At 41.0% G+C, this 19320-nt stretch overlaps 1 protein-coding gene across 4 annotated transcripts in view; it reads left to right on the top strand.

Annotated features, from left to right (window-relative positions):
* Nucleotides 1-19320, top strand: part of atf6 (activating transcription factor 6) — a 462472-nt gene that overhangs the window by 356588 nt on the left and 86564 nt on the right. The window contains exons 16-17 of one of the 4 annotated variants that reach the window (XM_069937693.1): nt 17426-17681; nt 18424-19275. In XM_069937693.1, the coding sequence (XP_069793794.1) occupies nt 17426-17655 (230 nt within the window). In that variant the 3' untranslated portion in view covers nt 17656-17681; nt 18424-19275. Of the gene's footprint in view, nt 1-17425; nt 19276-19320 lie in introns of those variants that run through there. The other 3 variants (XR_011357594.1, XM_069937692.1, XM_069937695.1) reach the window with 3 other exon arrangements.

Below are 19320 nucleotides of genomic sequence, written 5' to 3' on the forward strand. Positions count from 1 at the left end.
GTCCATTAATCATCCAACCAAGCATGGTTTTGACAGCGTAAGGTGTCTCCATCTGTCCGTATTACATCTAGTGGTTCCACAGCCTTTGGTACATCTGAACCAATCAGCAACTCTATCTCAGAGCCAAATTCAGGTAGATGAACATTCCTTAGATGAGACCACTGATCAATATAGTTTTGATGTGGGGATGTTTCCTTTGTGCATAGGCATAGTCTTCTGGATGTATATACTTGGGAGATCACAAAAATTGCTGCTGTCTAGTCCAGCGTCCTCTTGGCCTGAAACAATGCTGGATTCAATGGCCTTCCTTTGACCCATAATTCTCAATAGAATACCTGACCTTCTCTGAAGATTAAGCTTATTCGTTAACCCCACATTCTAAAATTATGCTGTGCTTCCTGGGTCAAGAAATCCATAAGTATGCACTGTTGCATTCTCCTTCCTGGCCGTGACTTGAACAGGCACTATTGAGAGTTTGAAGTTATTTTCATCGGCCCCAATAAGACCACTTGTCTATACAAAGGATACAGCACATTTTTCAGCTGCTTCCATTATTTTTGCTTGCTCCTTTTCCATTTCCTTCTTTCTTTGGTATCAGCATTCTGGGATAGCTTAAACTGCATATGCTGCAGCTGAGTCTCTTCCTACAGATTTTGCTTATGTGACCTTTACGCAGACAGCTAAAACATATTCACTTTTATTTTAGGAAAGCAATTTCTCTCTCTGTTTCCAACTGTGACATATCTCCAAAGCATGTCCACCTCCACAAAACAAATAACTGTTCGCAGCAGGCAAACTCTTCTTTTCCTTAGTTCCTTTATCATTTTTCTTATCTGCAACTGTCACAGTGGTGGCAAAGGTACTTCCTTTTATTTTCAAATGAGGTTGTGACTTGGACCTCCCCACATCTCTGCTCACTGTTGGAGCGTCTTTGATATCTCCAAATACTGGCTCTGTTGCAATCCTCACTTGCCTTTCAAGGAAATCCACCATATCCATGAAGGTAACCTTTCAATTGTGTTTTTTTCCTGGAAATCACAGACCTCAGGTCTCCACATATCCCTCAGTTGGTATGGGAACTTCCTTATGATGACTAGCATATTAGCAGGCATGTTAAGCTCATGCATGCAGTCAATAGCTTCCATAGCATTACAATATCCTCTTAGAAAGAGGGTATGTGCTTGTAGAGCTGTTGTGTCTTCTGCTTTTATTGGCAACTATGAAAAAGCTTTCTCCATATAAGCTATAGCAATTTTGTGCATGTCGCCAAAATCCTTCAGTAGTAAAGACTTAGCTGTCCTGAATCCTCTGTCCAAGGCCATGTAAGGAGTTGCCATGGCTGTTCATTTGTGTATTGCTCCAGGTAATAGGGTCAATCTCTGGGGTTTTTGTTCTTGCTTTCAATATTGTATTCAAAGAATTCAATAAACATTTGGTACTGAAGTGGGTCATCATCAAAAACTTGAATCTCCTTAATGGAAGAGAGGCGCTGTAGCTGGATTAATAATGCAGAGATTTCATTTGGGCTTTCCATGACTGAGAATACATTGCTCTGTTTACTGTTGCTTGTAGCAGGAAATGTAGCTGGAGATGTCTCATGTGCATGTTCACCCAGATTTCTGATGCTTGATCAGAGTGTCATGGGAGCTGTGGGGAGAGATTGGAATTGAGCTACAGCTCTGTCTGTGGTTGTTATTATTGGAGTTTGTGGATTAATTCTATCATGCACAGATTGTTTTCAGTTTTTCTCCACAGGAATCAAGTTCCTGGAAGTATTGGCCTGTTTTTAAATGTTAAGTCAAGTCAAATCAAGTCAAGTTTATTATCATCTCATTGCACAAGTACAACCCAACAAAACAGCATTTTCTGGTCCTCGATGCAAAACATGCAGACACACAACCAGACATACCTGTAACACTCATATACACACACACACACACACACACAGATAACAACTCAGATGCAGGGCAAGTATTCATATGCACAAACAAATAAATATTGTTTCATGGATATGAGTCTCGGATGGTTAGCGTGAGAAGTTCATTTGGTTCCATTTCTCACTGCCTGTAGGAAGGAGCTGTTTTTCAGCCTGGTGGTGTATCTCTTTCCAGACGGGAGCAGTTGAAAGATGCTGTGTGCAGGGTGGAAGGGCTCCTCAATGATTTTGCGCATCCTCTTCAGACAATAACCCCAGTAGATCAAGTCAGTGGAGGAGAGGGATACTCCAGTGATCCTTTCTGCCACTCTCATGATCCTGTTTTACTGCAGCAACTGAACCACACTGTGATGCAGCCAGCAAGGATGCTCTCAATTGGGATCCTGTAGAAGGTTGACATGGTAGCTGTTAGCCTTGCCTGCTTCAGTCTTCTCAGGAAGTGGAGTTGCTGTTGCATCTTCCTGTCCACGATAGGTCATTAGTTAAGTGGACTCGCAGGAACCTGGTGCTCTCTACTCTTTCCACTACAGAGTTATTGATATGTAGTGGAGGGTGGTTGTTCCTGGTGCTCCTGAAGTCCACGATCATCTCCTTTGTCTTGTCCATATCACGAGATTTTCCACCACTTCTCATCATTGTTATTGCTGAGGCCAACTACTGTTGTATCATTTTCAAATTTGATGACACTCTTGGAGCTCGATCTGGTGATGCAATTGAGCATCAGTAGTGTGAACAGGAGCGGGTCGATAACACAGCCCTGAGGTGTGCTCAATGTTCTGCTACCAACCTGGACAGACTGGATTTCCTTTAGGAAGTAGAGAATCCTGTTACAGAGAGGGATGTTGAGTCCTAGGGAGACTTTAATCTTGTATGAATGTTTTAATGTTGTTGACTTTATCACAGTTGTGCGACCACGCTTTGTATAGCAGAGACTCAGCGACGTGTTGTGTATTTGTTTTTTTGTACGTATTTTCTTTTTTGCTGCTCAACTCTGGTCCATCAACTCCAAATGCTATTGCTGCAAGTTTTTCTTCTTTAATATTAGTTGAGATGGCAACTAAACTATTGATTGATTCATTTGTATTTATCACAGGAAAGCAGATCATTGTTAAATTTAGTTTGTTTTGCTAAAGTATTGCAGCTAAATCCAATTCAAAAGAAGGGATAGATTTTGTTTGAAAAAATTAACTGATGGTTTCGCTCATAATTATATATGCAGCCTTATATTTCCTCAAAAATGAATAATCACCAACATCTGTAAAATTCCCATCATAAAGATGTTACAATTAGACTTATGTGATGAGGAATCTAAATCATGTTATGTGGCCAACAATGAATGACTAATAATTGTTGAAAATTACAAACAAGTGTGTTGAGGCTGGTGTCAGGCATTATGAGATTTTAGATCTGATTCTTGGTCTTATGAATTTCAGTATCCATGGAAATCAACCTCAAGCATGGAGATAGAGACCTTTCTCGTAGCTTGCTCATTCTCCAATGACCCTTTATCTGAGAAGGTTGTAGTTAATTAGGGTGAAATGACAGGACAGGTGGATCAATGAGGTGATGTATTCTTTGTGAATGTTGTTCGCTTACTGCAAAATGAACATCTCTTACTCATTAACTAAATGCAATTTTGATGATACATGAGCATCTCATGTAAAGTGCTCTCCAATCTGTTTATTCCCACCCCATGATATAATGTATTCATAAAATCCATAATTGTATAATAGAGGACATTCCTTTGTCTTCATTCACTGTTCCTCGAATACCGTTAACAATACTCACAATATTGACATTATATCAAAGTGACATTAATTTTTCCCACACTCTCTGTCAGCAATAAAGTCGAGAGGTTATTTATTATACAGAGCTCAAACCTGGGAGACCTGACAATCTACCCCTTCCTCGTCGAGCCTTTATAAAAGCTGCACAAAGTTTCAACATATCATCCTGCACCTTGGAATGTGCCAATCCACAGGATTCAGATGAAGACACTTCCTTTCACTGTCCCAATGCCAACAGGTTTTGGACAGATAGGTGTTTCAACATGCATCAGGTTGATGATCCCTCCGCAAAAGTCAATGTTTGTCTTAGGGCCAGGCTCCCGTCTCCAGATTAAAATCATTACTGCTGACATCATTACCACTTCCACCACCACATGGCACGTTGCATGCCACATTTTAATACTCAATGACAAAGGAGCAGTCAATCCTGCAGTGTTAGTGTTATCAGATAGTTCCCACAATCATGTTTTCCTTCCATTTTCCCAGATGTAAGTCTAGATTTTCCAGATGCTTTTTCTGTTCATGCACTGAAGCAACCATATCAAAAGGAAGCACGGAACCAACAGAACTATTACCTTGGATTTTTTTGGCACACTGATCCTTCTTTGCTGCTCATCTGTGTAATCAGAAATGTAAACTTGATGGAATCTGCTCTATTTCTCACAACAAGTTATAGTCAAGCGGTAACCATTTGACCCAAAATAATGCAGAGATTCGTCATGGTTGTTATCTCAGATCTGTGCAAGGTTTGGCTTCTATGTTGTTCATCACCAATGAGTTCAACACTTGTAAAAATGCAATTCGGGAAAGCATCATTGCTTGCAGTATTTCTGCTTCTGTTCAGCATATCTTTTATTAACCTGTTTCCTGTTTAATCTATAATAAATACCAGTTAAAGTTAAGCAAACATCTGCCTTGTGAGATTTAATGATTTGCTTCAAAAAAGGCTCCTTTTATTTTCATCCTTGATTCCTGTGTGACAATATTCTGCCAAATAAATCAACAGATGCCCTTACGTTTATATTTTGGAGATAGATTTTTGGAAAGCCAGTGGTATTACTATTCTGCAATTGATCAGATATAGTCACAGAGTCACCAAATGATGCAGTACAGAAGCAAGTTCTTTAACTCATTGAGCCTGCACCAACCATCAGCCACCCAATTACACTAATCCCACATTCATTCCATTTTTTTTAATCCTCCCCATCTTCTCATCAGCTCTCCCATTCACCTTCACACTAGGGGCGTCTTACAGCAGCCAATTAACTGACCAACCAGCACCTCTTTGGGTGTGGGAGAAAACTGGAATATACAGAGGAAATCCATATGATACAATGTTAATATTAGAATTGGGGCATTACCTTTTTATGCCATTATGATCATTAATGAGGCTAAATGCCTCATGCATTTTCTGACACCTTTTTTTTTGTACTCTCATGATGTTAACACCTGACTCTATGTCTCATTGACGTCTTGCTCAGTCCCAGTGGATATTTTCCTTGGACCTGCTCATTGCTTAACTTCCATTTTCCTTTGTCATCAGATCCGGAGACTTCATCCATGTACTATGAAGTAAAAATTGTTGATACATCTTAAGGATTTGGTGATGAGTGATATCATCTAATTATGACTTATTTGCTTTTCCATGATATATTTCAAAATGATTTCTTGGTATGGTTCCCACTTCCTTGAAATTCTTCACAGGAAGCAAAATGTAAATAGTATCTGAAAACATTGAGGACCTTATGACTCACATGTGAGATTAACAATTTCTTTCCTTTGGCTGAGGAAGCAGTGGGTCTGGATCCATGGTTTTACACACTGACAAGGCAATATGCAGCCACCAGTTCAGATCACTTTGTTGTGCAAGTTAATACTCTGCAGCAATGGGAGAAGAGAGGAGCAAAAGTCTAGAAAGGAGGATTACATTTTAACAGAAATTTGTGAAAGAAATGCTGTCTTCAAAATTAAATTCATTGAGGATGTTAATGAAAATTTTGTTAAGGAAGGTTCAATCCTCAGAACCAGATTCAAGATGAAGGTCAAGTAAGGGGGGGGGGGGAGGGGGAGTGACTTCTTCCTGATTTGTTCATTGTCCTATGATTTAGAATGCTATAACACATCACGTTGGCGTTGGTACGTCTCTGTTTGAGGTTGCAAACAGATAAGCCAAGATCATACAAAATGGAGGAACAGCTTGATGAACCACCTTGAGCCAATATGCATGTTAACGTTGGGTCCAAGACCGCAAACATTTACAGATTGTGGGCAAAACATAAGTGATTTGGGTTCTGGATTGGGTTTGGAGGGAAGAGGCACATTGAGGACGGAGATGGTTGAAGGATGATGATTGCACAAACTATGGTTTGCAGAAGGATGATCAAACTCATTTAGGAGCAATTAAAAATATCGGAATTTAAAAATTAAATTCCTGCAAAAACTTAGAATAAACAAATGATAAAAATTTAAATCAACTGAGAGAAAAAGAAACAAAATTGGCCAGAGTTGTTTCCATGGTAGGGGATAGTTTTAAGCTGCGAGATTGGAGTTTTAAAGGAAATCTGCATGGTAGGATTTTTTTTAACAGGTAGTGGTTGACTTCTGAAATGTGCTGCCTACCAGAGGAGGTGGTGGAATCAGATACAATCACTTCATTTTAGAAGCAATTAAACCGATACTTAAAACAGCCAATAATGTGGTTCAAATGTGGGCAAACGGAATAACTCAGCAGACCCATAGTGAGATCATGGGTCTGTTTATGTGTGTACAACACTTTTCAATGAAGCTTCAGGTTCCCATTCAAATGAATGAGATCGTGCAAGACACATACATCCTTTGTGGTTGGCATGGAACAGAAAATCACACATGAAGTGTATCTGACTCTCAGGACAGTTCTGAAAACACCTTGAGTTTAGTTGTCAGAAGAAGGGTCAGAAGGCAAAGACTTTGCAACGGTTCTTTTCCAAACCACCAGCAAAAGACAAGCACCACTTAAAAAAAACATAAAGAATTCTGCATTAAATCATTGGCCTCGGTAAGGATGGCAGCCTTTGATAGCTCCTGTTTAAAGACCTGTCTGAAACTGGTCTTGCATGTGTGTTGGTATTTTAAGTTATGTGACATTATTGTGCAAACTCCATACATGGAAAACCTAGACCAAAATCCAGAAAAGATGCAGATATTGATGCATTGAAAGATTAGTGTGTGGGTCATGCATACTGTAGCCATAAGTTTTTTTTCAACCAAGGCACTTTGAAATATCCTCACTTGGTACCATTGTAATTTTTTTTAATGGAAATGTTTGTGATTGCTTTTTATTTCATTGAAACCAGAAGTGATGACTTAAAACAAAAACAGCCATACATTTGGGAAGGTGTCTGCAAGTCTCCAAAAAAATTAATTTCCATTCACATGAAATTTTACCAGTGGTTGAGTATGAATTTCATTCAAGGAATTGGCAGAACAAAAGAGCACACTTTTAGCTTAACGGATAGCTCAATGGTTAGTGCAGCATTAATACAACACCAGCAAGTTGGGTTCAAATCCAGTGCTGGCTGTACAAGTTTTGTAACTTTCTTCCCATGTGTGCGTGGTTTCCTCCAAGTGTTTTGGTTTCCTCCACCCTCCAAAATCTTATGGGGTTTGTAGGTTAATTGGTGTATTTGGGCTCATGGGCTAGAAGTGCCTGTTATTGTGCTGTATCTCTAAATTAATAAAAGGTTAAGATCATACCTGCTGCACTATTGGTTCCAATTACAATGTTGACTTTACTGCCATGTGAGTGGGCTACCATGGCGCAGTTCCCTGCATCACTTGTAACAAGCTGCTGATATGAAGTAACAAAGGAAAAGTTAAAGTGAAATAAGAATCTATGAAGTTAGATGTTTCGACAAAATTAGTTGCAGTTGTACATTAAATCTTCTTTTACATGCACTCGCATTGAATAGCCTAGCATCTTAAAATCTTTGCAATTTGGTGTGTTAATGCTACTGTTGCTTTTCTCATTTGTCAATTACTGCTGCCTGTTCATGGTTGGTGGGAAAGTGCTTTGAATTATTCTCAATAGACATAATGAAGGTACATGGAATTATAATGTGCAGGAACAAGAAGTGATCCACTTTGGAGGAAAAAAAGCGCAGTTTTTTTTTTAAAAAGGTGAGAAATAGATTGGTATTGGTGTTCAGAAGGATCTGGGTACTCTTCTACGTGAATCTCTGAAAGTTAACATACAGCATTGAGGAAGCTGTATTGTAAGAGAATTTGTGTGCATGAGAAAAAATACCCAATAAAAGCTCACCTGAAATACTGTATGCAGTCTAATCTCTCCACCAAGGGACTTTTCCACAAGTTAAGTTCCTTCATTGGGGTAATTACAAAGGGGGATTGGCAGAAGCTGTTCACAGGTAAAAGGGTGCCTGTTGAGTGGAAGTTTTTAAAATAGGAATAGGGAGAGTTTAGTAAAAACTGTTGGAGTGAAAAGCAAGACTGGCAAGATGACGGAGCTTTGGATGACCAAAGATGCTTAGGATCTGGTCAAGAAAAAGAAGGAGGTATGTGTCCATTATAGTCAGTTGAAAGTGAGTGAATTCTTTAAGAAACACAAAGGACATAGGAGTTCACAAGAAGAAAATAGGAGATCAAGATGGCTATAAGAGATGGCTCGAGCACAGTTAAGTGTTGAGCAGTTGAGTGAACTTGATTTTGTCTCTGGAGCAAAGAAGGTTGAGCGGTGACCTGATAGAGGTGAGACAATGATCATGTGGATAGCCAGAAGCGTTTTTCCAGGGTTGAAATGGCTAACACTGGGTGGGTGGGAGTGGGGGGCATAGTTTTTAAGGTCATTGGGAGTAAATACAGGGTATGATATAAGAGGCAAGTTTTGTCAAGTGCATGGAATGTGCTGCCAGCAATGGTGGTAAAGGCAGATACAAAAGGACCTTTTAAGAGACAGGTACATGAAGCTAAGAAAAATGGAGGGTTATTCAATAGGTAAATTCTAGACAGTTGTTAGAATAGATTATTAGATCAGCACAACATGGCCTATACAGTCTGCATATTTCTGTGTTCTATGTTTATAACGTTGAGGAGAATCCCAAAAGATTCTACAAATATGTTGAGAGCAAAAGAGGAACTGGAGAGAACAGAGTCCCTGAATGATCAACAAATTTGTCTTTGTGTGGAGCCATAGGAGATGGGTGAGGCCCAAGATGAGTATTTCTCATTATTTCCTGTGGAGAAAAAGACCAATGTAGGTGCAGTAAATCATGATGTCTTGAAGAGAATCAATGATTCTGGTGGATGTCTTAAAACCTTAAATGGGCCTGATGAAACAAGTTAATCAAATAGTCAAATGATCACATTATTGAAAACCTGCTTATTCTGCACATTAACGCTACATTATTAACATTGCAGTCTGTAAGAGTTTGTATGTTCTTCCTATTTCTGCATGGGTTTCCCTTGGGTGCTCCAGGATCCTCCCACCAGAATATTCAGGGTTGGAGGTAAATTGTATGTCATGTTTCTAAAGAGTAATGGTATTTGACTTGGAGTGGCTCCTGTAGGTTGGGTAATTCCAAAGTGCCAAATACCTTTGACCTTCCAGGTCACGTGTTTGGGAGGTTTTTGGTGCATTTCTTTCAAAGATTGAGCAACAGTTTTAAGAACATAATTAGATGTGTATTTGTCAGAGGGGGGTTATTACACAGATTTAGGACAAGAGTAATATTATTGAGCTGGTCAGATAGGTCTTTCTAAGAGCCACCATGGCATGATCTTTTTCTGATGCTGTCATATTCTAAATGCTGAACAATTGCATAAAAAATGTAATTTGCGATGTTTTCATAAGTGAATCATCAAATGGAGATACAGTATCTCGAGACCATTACGAGGACTGTGGGACTTTAGAGAGCTGGGACTGTCAGGACCCAGCTGGAAGTGAGTGCCTTTAAAAAGGACCGGAGCGGGACTTGGGACACAGACATCTTGGAACCACTACTGAAAGAGGAGGAGCGTGGGACTCTAGAGAGCTGGGACTGTTGGGAGTCAGCTAGAGATGAGTGCATTTAAAAAGGAGCAGAGCGGGACTCAGGACAAAGACATCTCAGAACTGTTATGAGGAGCGTGGAACTCTAGACTGTTGGGAGCCAGCTGGAGGTGAGTGCCTTTGAAAAGCAAGTTAAGGGTTAAACAGACAGTGATTGGAGGGAGCAGTAATTAAGATAAGGGATAGTAACAAATAAAAAGAGGGGTAGCTCAAGTGGAGTCTCCAGTGGAAAGCAGCCAGTGTAGGAATGGGACTTAGAGGATTTGGTTCATGAGGCTTCGGCAAACAGAGGCTGAGGATGAGCTTGATTCCAAAAAGGTAAGATCTTTGAATTTACTTAGGAAGAATTAATGGAGTCAGCAGCTAGGACAGTCAAATGCTCTGATTGCAGGATGTGGGAAATCTGGGACAGCGCAATTGTCCTTGATGACTACACCTGCAAGAGCTGCATCCAGCTCCAGCTCCTGGGAGCTGGATGAATTCAGGATCATTAAAGCTGGAGCTGGATGAATTCAGGATCATTCAGGAGGCAGAGGCAGTAATAGAAAGAGCTTCAGGTAGATGGTCACCCCTAAAAGTCAGGAAATAGGTAACTGGGTGAATGTTGGGGGAGGGAACGGGAAAGGGGAAGAGGCCCTGTGGCTATTCCTCAACAACAAGTATACTGTTTTGGGTACTGTTAGGGGGATGATATACCATGGACCAGTTGTGGTGATCATGTCTCTGGCTCAGAGGCTGGCCCCTCAGCTCAAAATGGAAGGGGGGGAGAAGAGGTGAGCTATGGTACTTGAGGACTCATTGGTTAGGAGAGCAAATAGGAGGTTTAATGAATGAGAGTGAGGCTCCAAAATGGTACGTTGCCTCCCTGGTGCCAGGGTCAGGGATGTCTCTGATTGAGTTCATAGCATTCTGGGGGGGAAGGTGAGCAGGGGAGTGGAGACCAATGACATAGATAGGAGTAGGGATGAGGTCCTGAAGAAGGAATATAGGGAGTTAGGAAAGAAGTTTTTAAAAAAAAAAACAGGACCTCAAGGGTGGTAATGTCAAAATTGCTGCCTGACCACGTGACAGAGAGGGTAGTGTTATGAGTCCAGAGGACCCCAAAACCCAGCAGCAATAGATATGCACCAATACAAAGGGTTACTTAAACAAAAGTTGCTTTAAGTTATCTTTGAACATGAAAACAGAATCAAACTTTAACTTATCTCTATTGACTTACTTAACCTACTTAACCCCCCCCCCCTCTAATTCTAAGTGCAGGTGTGTATAATGTGTGTGTAAATTTAGAAAAGTTCTTTGGTTCACAGTCCAATCTCACTGGTTGCAGGCAATTCTTGTACTATGCACAGAAGCTAGCATTAATAAAGTTCACCAGCCTTTAGTGCTTAACAGGCCCCCTTCAGGGTTCTCCAGATGATAACCTCTTTCTTTTAGGTCACCACAGAGATCCTTTCTGATTCTCCTATTCAAAGGGAAATACCAAACAGCCAGTCCTCTCTAGGCCGTCTTCCAAAGCTTGCCATCTTGTCCCTCTGGAACTGAAGTCTTTGTCCCTCCTCTCTCTCACTCACTCCCCCTCTGAGAGCAAAGCTGTTCTCCCTCTGCCTGCAAAGATCACATGCTCTTCCAAATAGCAAACTGTTTTTCAGACAAAGCTGCTGCTGTATGTTCCTACGTTGTTACCCCTTACAAAATAGCACTCCATCATGAGTCTGTGGGCACTATGCAAAACTCCTGCAAAATTTATGTTTTAAATGTCTGTGTGTGATCTGCTCTAACAAATCTTTCCCTATTTATCTCCCAAACTATATACTCTGTCACAGTAGGAACAGACAGGGTTGGTGCTAAGAGGGGGACATCTCTGGGCATTGCTCCCCAGCGAGGTGCTGTGCCCCCTCGTACAGTCATGGTCATGCTCACCATCAGACCTGTTCTCATTCCCTCCCACATCACTAGCATGCATCAAGAGTTGCTAGCATCTAGGTTGACGCACGCTGGCAACTCTCCACCCGCCCCTGGCCACGTCACTACTGTGCATCAAACATCAGTAGTGTGTCTAGCGATGCCTGATGCAATAAAAGCAGCACCCTCGCCTCCTACATCAGAGGGGCGGATGGTGTTAACGTTCATCAGCAGATAAATCCCAGCATGCAGCAGCACACCCCCCACCCCCCCATCCCTGAGCGAATTTATGAGCCCCCCTCTAACATTTGTTCTGGTGCCGACCATGGAAACAGGAAGTTGTGACAGATGAATGCATAGCTGAAGGGGTTCAGATTTCTGGATGATTGGGATCTCTTCTGGGGAAGGAATGACCTGTACAAAAAGGATGGACTGTATCTGAACTGGAAAGGAACCAATATCCTGGCAGGCAGGTTTTGCTCGAGCTGTTGGGAAGGGTTAAACTAGTTTGGCAGGAGGGTGGGAATCAGATTGTGAGTGCAGAGATTAGTGTAGAAGAGCATAAGCATGAAACTGTGCTCTAAGTTGGTATGGAAGCACAGGCAAGGGACAAAACATAAATGTAGCCAGTTAGAAGGTTTGAAATGTGTCTATTTCAATGCTGGGAGTATTAGGAATAAAGGGGATGAACTTGGGTCATGGATCAGTACATGGAACTATGATGTTGTGTCCGTTACTAAAACTTGGCTGGAGGAAGGCAGGATTGGCTGAGTTTAGGTGTTTTAAAAGGAATAGGTGGGTAGTAGAAAAGGGTGGGGGAGGAGTAGCAAAACTGGTCAGGGATAGAATCACAGCTATAGAAAGGGAGAAAGCTTCAGAGGGAGTGTCCATTGAGTTGGAGTGGGTGGAAGTCAGAAATAGGAAGGGAGCTATCACTGCTGGGAGTCATCTATATGCCCCCAAATAGCTCTTGGGTCACCGAGAAGCAGATAAGCAGGCAAATTTTGGAATGATGTGGGAAATATAGACTTGTAGTTATAGGTGACTTCAACTTCTCTAATATTGACTGGCACCTACTGACTGCAAAAGGGATGGATTGGGATGAGTTTGTTAGGTGTGTTCAGGAAGGATTCCTGATACAGTATGTGGACCAGCCGATGAGAGGAGAGGCCATATTGGATCTGGTTCTGGGTAATGAACTCGGTCAGATGGTGGATCTCTCAGTGGGGGAGCATTTTGGTGAGAGTGACGACAACTCTCTTAGCTTCAACAAAGCTATGAAAAAGAATAAAAATAGACAAAATGGGAATGTGCTTATGGTAACTGTGGAGAGCTAATTATTAAGAGATGAGGCAGGAATTAGTGAGTGTAAACTGGAAACAGATGTTCAAGGGTGAAAATACAGAAGTAATGTGGAGGAAATTGAGGGACCACGTGCTGGGTTCAGGATAGGTTGTCCCCCTGCGGCATGGAAAAGATGGTAGAAAAAGGGAATGGTAGCTGATGAAACAGGTGAGGCAACTAGTCAAGAGGAAAAAGGAAGCATATGTTAGATACAGGAAGCAGGAAACACAAAGGGTTCATGAGAAATGTATGGTAGCCAGGAAGGAGCTTAAGAAACGACAGGAGAGCTTGAAAGGGGCTTGAGAAGGCCTTGACATGTAGGATTAAGGAGAATCCCAAGGCATTCTTTGCATATGTGAAGAACAGAAGGATGATGAGAATGAAGGTGGGGCCACTAAAGGACAAAGGAGGCAACATGTGCCTGGAGGTGGAGGAAGTTGGGGAGGTCCTAAATGAATACTTTGCTTCAGTGTTCTCAAAATAAAAGGGCCTTGATCATGGTGAGGTCGAAATACAATAGGCCTGTGTGCTAGACAGTGTGGAGATTAAGGAAACAGAAGCATTGGATCTTAAAAACATCAAGATTGGTAAGTCCTTGGGGCAGGACGCGATATACCCCAGGTGAGAGAAGAGATAGCTGGGCCAGTAGCTATGATCTTTGAATCCTCTTTGGCCACAGGGAAAGTACCAGAGGATTGGAAAATGGCAAATGTAGTCCCCTTGTTTAAAAAAAGTAATAGGGAGAATCCTGGGAATTATAGACTTGTGAGTCTTGTCAGTGGTGTGCAAACTTTTGGAGAGGATTCTTAAGGATAGGATATATGAGCATTTGGAGAAGTACAGTATACTCAAGGACAGTCAGCATGGCTTTGTGAAGGGAAGATCATGCCTCCTGAGTCTAATTGAGTTTTTTGAGGAGGTAACAAAAGAAATTGATGAGGGTAGGCTGGGTATGTGGTCTACATGGATTTTAGCAAGGCATTTGACATGAGAGACTCATCCAGAACGTCACGAGGCACGGGATCAGTAGAACCTTGGCTATGTGGATAAAAAAATGGCTTGCAGGAAGAAAGTAGAATAGTGGAAGGAAAGTATTCTGCCTGGAGGTCAGTGACTAGTGGATTGCTACAAGAATCTTTTCTGGGATCCCTGTTCTTTGTTATATAAATAAAACCTGGATGAAGAGGGGGAAGAATGGGTCAGTAAGTTTGCAGATGTAACGAAGATTGGAAGAGTTGTGGATGGATCTGAAGGTTGCTGAAGGTTGTCGAGGATACAGACAGGATGCAAAGTTGGACAGAAAAGTGGCAGATGGAGTTCAATCTGGATAAATATGAGGTGATGCATTTTGGAAGGACAATCCAGAAGGCTGACTACAGGGTTAATGGTCAGGTACTCAAGACTGTGGATGAACAGAGGGACCTTGGGGTCAAATCCATTCTTGAGGTCGCCGATAGGATAGGATAGTTAAGAAGGTCGATGGGATACTGGGCTTTGTTCAAAGGGATTGAGTTCTGAGTTAAAGGGGTCATGTTACAATTCTATAAATCTCCGGTAAGACCACACTTAGAGTATTATGTTCAGATCTGGTCACTTTGTTATAGGATGTTGAAGCTATGAAGAGGGTGCAGAGGAGATTTACCAGGATGTTGCCTGGATTGGAAAACAAATCTTATGAGGCAAGGTTGGTAGAATTGGGACTTTTCTCTTTGGAGCATAAAGGATGAGAGGAGACTTGAAAGGCATAGATAGGGTGAACAGCCAGCACCTGTTTCCCAGGACAGGAATAACAAACACCAGAGGGCATATAGTATGCAAAGTGAAGGGAGAGAAGTTTAAGGGAGACATCAGGGGTAAGTTTTTTACAGAGTTGTGGGTGCCTGGAATGCCTTGCCAGGGATGGTGGTGGAAGCTGAAACATTAGGGGTGTTTTAAGAGACTCTTTAAACGGACTCATGAATAAAGGAAAAATGGAGGGTTACAGGATAGGGTAGGTTAAGTACTTTTTTAAAGAATATATAGGTCAGCACAACATTGAGGAGTGAAGGGCCTGTAGACATAGACATAGACATAGAAGATAGGAGCAGGAGTAGGTCATTCGACCCTTCGAGCCTGCTCCGCCATTCAACGAGATCATGGCTGATCTTAAAGTTCAGTACCCCGTCCCCGCCTTCTCTCCATAACCTTTAATACCCTTATACTGAAGAAATATATCTAATTCCCTCTTAAATATATTTAATGAACCTGCCTCTACTGCCCTCTGTGGCAATGAATTCCACAGATTCACCACCCTCTGGGTAAAGAAATTCCTCCTCATCTCGGTCCTAAATGGTTTGCCTATTATCCTCAATCCATGGCCCCGGGTTCTGGATTTTCCCATCATTGGAAACATCCCATCTGCATCCATTCTGTCCAGTCCTGCCAGAATTTTATGTCTCTATGAGATCCCCTCTCAATCTTCTAAACTCCAGCGAGTACTATCCCAATTTGTGAGTACAATCCCAATTTGTGTACTGTACTGTGCTGTAGTGTTCTATGTTCTGTGGTACATCGATTATACTTTATCAATTTCATTACTCTTGTGTAATTTCAGTTATGTGGTGCATGGGAAAGATAGGGACTTGTTGGATCCTCTGTCTTTCAGACAATATCATTTCTACCCTGCACGAGAATGGATTCAGACACAGCTCAGACATTGGGGGCAGGCCTTTTCAAATTGCCATTTAAAGTGGGGTTAACCAGGTAATTTTCCCAGTTAGCACACCAGTTATGTGGCAGTTAGAAAGGGTCTGACCCGGTCAACCTTGTTGGAATCCAACTGGGTCCCAAGGGCAGTGAAACTGCTGAATGACTGTTGAACTGCTCATACAAACCCTCTGTAGCTCAACTATTAATTTAACAATAATATTTATTTATTTTAATATTTGTATTCAAGTATAAGTACAGTGAAGATGTATCGTTTGTGTGATGTCTGTATGTGTGTTTGCCATGTGTTGCTCTGAGGACTGGAGATAACTGTTTTGATTCAAGATTATTTTATTGTCATGTAATAAAACAAAACATCACATTTCCTTTAGTCCACTGTAAGGCAGATAAATATTCACTATCAGCAGATATTGCCCAACTCCCTTTCGTCAGAGAAAGAGAAGCCGAAGAAAGGCCCCTAAAGTCATTGCGTGTCCATGGATTCACCTCCAGCGGCTCCAACAGCTTCCGCAGCCACAAAGCCTTCAGTCCAAACCATCAGCAACCAGAGTTCCAGATGCAAACCTCTGACCTGATCAAGAAGCCTTCAGTGCCTTCGCATCCTCTTGCATCTCTATTTCGATACCTGGTACCCCTTTAGCCAGTCTCAAGCCAACCTCTGGCAGTTCGCAGCCTAATGTGAGTACATTGACCGCAGTCACCAGAAACCTGCAGCCTGTGTGGGTTCTTTGCCTCAGGTCACCAGCAGCCCTCCGCCTGTGTATTTTTCAGCTTCAGAACTCCTCACTGGTCTGCCACTGTCCTTCTCAAATGGTTTAGTCCGGTTGTACTTGTACAATCAGATGATAAAATGAACTCAAACTTGAATTTGAACTTGACCTATATGGGTTTACATAGAGTGGTCCAATTTTCTCATGTGTTCCAAAACATATGGGGTTAGCAGGTTAATTGGGTATAATCAGGTTTCATGGGCCAGAAGGATCTTCTACCATGCTGTATCATTAAAATTAAATTAAAGACTTAGAAACATTGACTGATCATTTCACCCAATGAAAACTCTTACCTGCTGATTTCCTCCTGTTATTTTTTTGAGAAATATATTGATTTTTTTTTTCCAGGATACCTCTGACCATGAAAATTTTCCAGACCATTCAGATGTCAATTGTTCTCACAACTAGAAGTGAGAAAATGAAAGAGCCAGTAATAGCACTGGGCAATACAAAGGAAAACAAGAGCTGAACTAGTCAATGTCTTTTCCCCATTCAGGATCTATTTCTGCTTCAATGCACATTTCCAGGATTTATTAATTCCTCTTTTATTTGTACCAATCATCTTCCTGAGGTATCAGGTTGTTTTGTATCATTGTTGCAGCTGGTAGTCATTTCAATATAGACTCAGCAAGCAGTGAAGTGAGATTGAAAAGGACTTGAGAAAATAGAGTGTAATTTGGCAGCATTTTCTTTAAACTGGCCCCACTGCTTTGTCCAGGAACGAAAACCAACCCACGTTTATAACTTGAAATTGAAGTTACTCAGCAATGACTGAACTCAGATTGGAAACACTACTGAACACTGTGTGTTCCATATAATTTGTTCAAAAACAGCATAAAATGATCACGAGGGTTTTTTGATGATTTTATTTATAATAGTTAAGCATATTCGATGATGGAAGTTTGCTAAATTTTGTTCTGACATCTGTGTGTTTCAGATCGGTTAATCAACGAGCCAAAGGGTCATGAGGTAATGATGCAGATTGATTGTGAGGTAATGGCTACCAGAATAATTCATATCAAGACGTCGTCAATACCTGCCTTTCTTCGAGAACACCAAGAAAACCACACAGATTCATACCAACGGCCAACACCAACTCCCATTCACAATGCACCCACTGTCATCACAGAGTCTGCCCAAGGGACTGAGTTCAAAATTTACTCGTAGTGTGGTACTCACTGGAAAGCAACAAGGTATTTGAAACAAGACAATTATGCAATAAGAGAATAATATATATAATTTTCAGTTTCATTTAATCTAAACAGACACCAAATAACTTCAACAAATTTGATCTTATTCTGGCAAAATGCCCTTACCACAGTAAGCATATCAACATTGAAATTCTGAAGCACCCAGTGTGCTTTGTAATTGAAGTGTCGGATTTCATCGTAACTTGAATGTTCATGTCAATGCTTAAAAAAAATAGATTCAGTTGAAATAAATTCTAATAACTAGTTAATGTTTGGATCAACCAATCCCTTACTGAGGCCACAATTGAAGTCATGAGAGAATTTTTCAACTTCAAGCTATGAATCCTGTTGCTTTAACAAGTTGGAATTTCAGTGGGATATAGATTCGTCTGTTGTACCTCTCATTAATTGTTGCGCCTTGAGCCTATTCCTGAAGAAGTGTCTCATCAATGCTCTTGGGCTGCATCTCCTTTTGGTGCACACCGATCTGTGTTTGTTTGAATCATTCAAGAATTCTGCTCAATAATATGCATGAGCTAATTGAATAAATAACAGCTCACTTCATATCAGTGGTTTTCAGACCACATTTGGGTGCAGGTCAATGGAACAAGGCAGAACAATAATTCAGCACAGACTAGATTGGCCAAAGGTCTGGTTTCTGTGCTGTTCTATTTCTGAAAAAAGACTGGTCTATTCACAATTATTTCCACTAATCCATGTCTATGTCCCCTGTTGGACTCTACAGGCTTGACCACCTTATCTGGATGATTGCTGTACACTTAAATACATGCTGCTCCCAGCTGAGCCCATCCCTGCATCATAGAATCATTCATTACCAGAATGCCTTTTGAATTCACGATCAGAGGAGGAATTGCTGTTTAATCTTGCAAATTTCTTGATCCTGGCAATGTTGTCACTTTCCATCACTACCTCACTCATCACTGATTAGAATCAGGCCTTTGGGATTCTGCATCACCACATATTTCAGTACAGTTCTTTGTCATTTAATTTTGGATCCAGATCAACTCTTGTTGTTTGAATGCCTTTGTGATTCAGTGTACCATCTCCTTCATTTTGTTACTGAGATTGCAATTAATTATAGAATTTTACAGTTCACTGTAGTTTACCAGCCACCTTGTGATCAGGCATTGAGGTGCTTGAAGGAGAGTTACTGTTTGTGTTATTCTAGAAATGACCTTATCCACAACCATGACTATGGCCAGAAATTACAATCATCAAATCTGGCTAGTCTCATTCCAGTGTCAGGGGATACCAATAATGGTATTAATGAAGTCATACCAACTCTTAGCTGGTTTCAGAGGTGACGAACACATGATTTGCAAGGACTAGCAGGTTTGTTCATATTTTTGCTAGAGGATGATGATTTGTTGCACAGTGTTCAGATTTTTGACCTTTGTTACTTCCTTGCAATTTGTGATTGTAAGTTGTTCAGAAGAATGTACTTTTGTTTCTATGTTCTCACACTCAGTAAGCAAAATGATTTTGAGATGTCAATTGTTTTACTGGCTTCTGAAGAGATTGTGGAAATTACAATCATTTCTGTACACCAATAAATTTGTTATTTTTATCTTCTCAACATTCATTCACATGTGATGTGCAACACAAGTACACGCACTCCCCA

The sequence above is a fragment of the Narcine bancroftii genome, chromosome 5, assembly GCF_036971445.1.
Source record: "Narcine bancroftii isolate sNarBan1 chromosome 5, sNarBan1.hap1, whole genome shotgun sequence".
NCBI lineage: Eukaryota > Metazoa > Chordata > Chondrichthyes > Torpediniformes > Narcinidae > Narcine > Narcine bancroftii.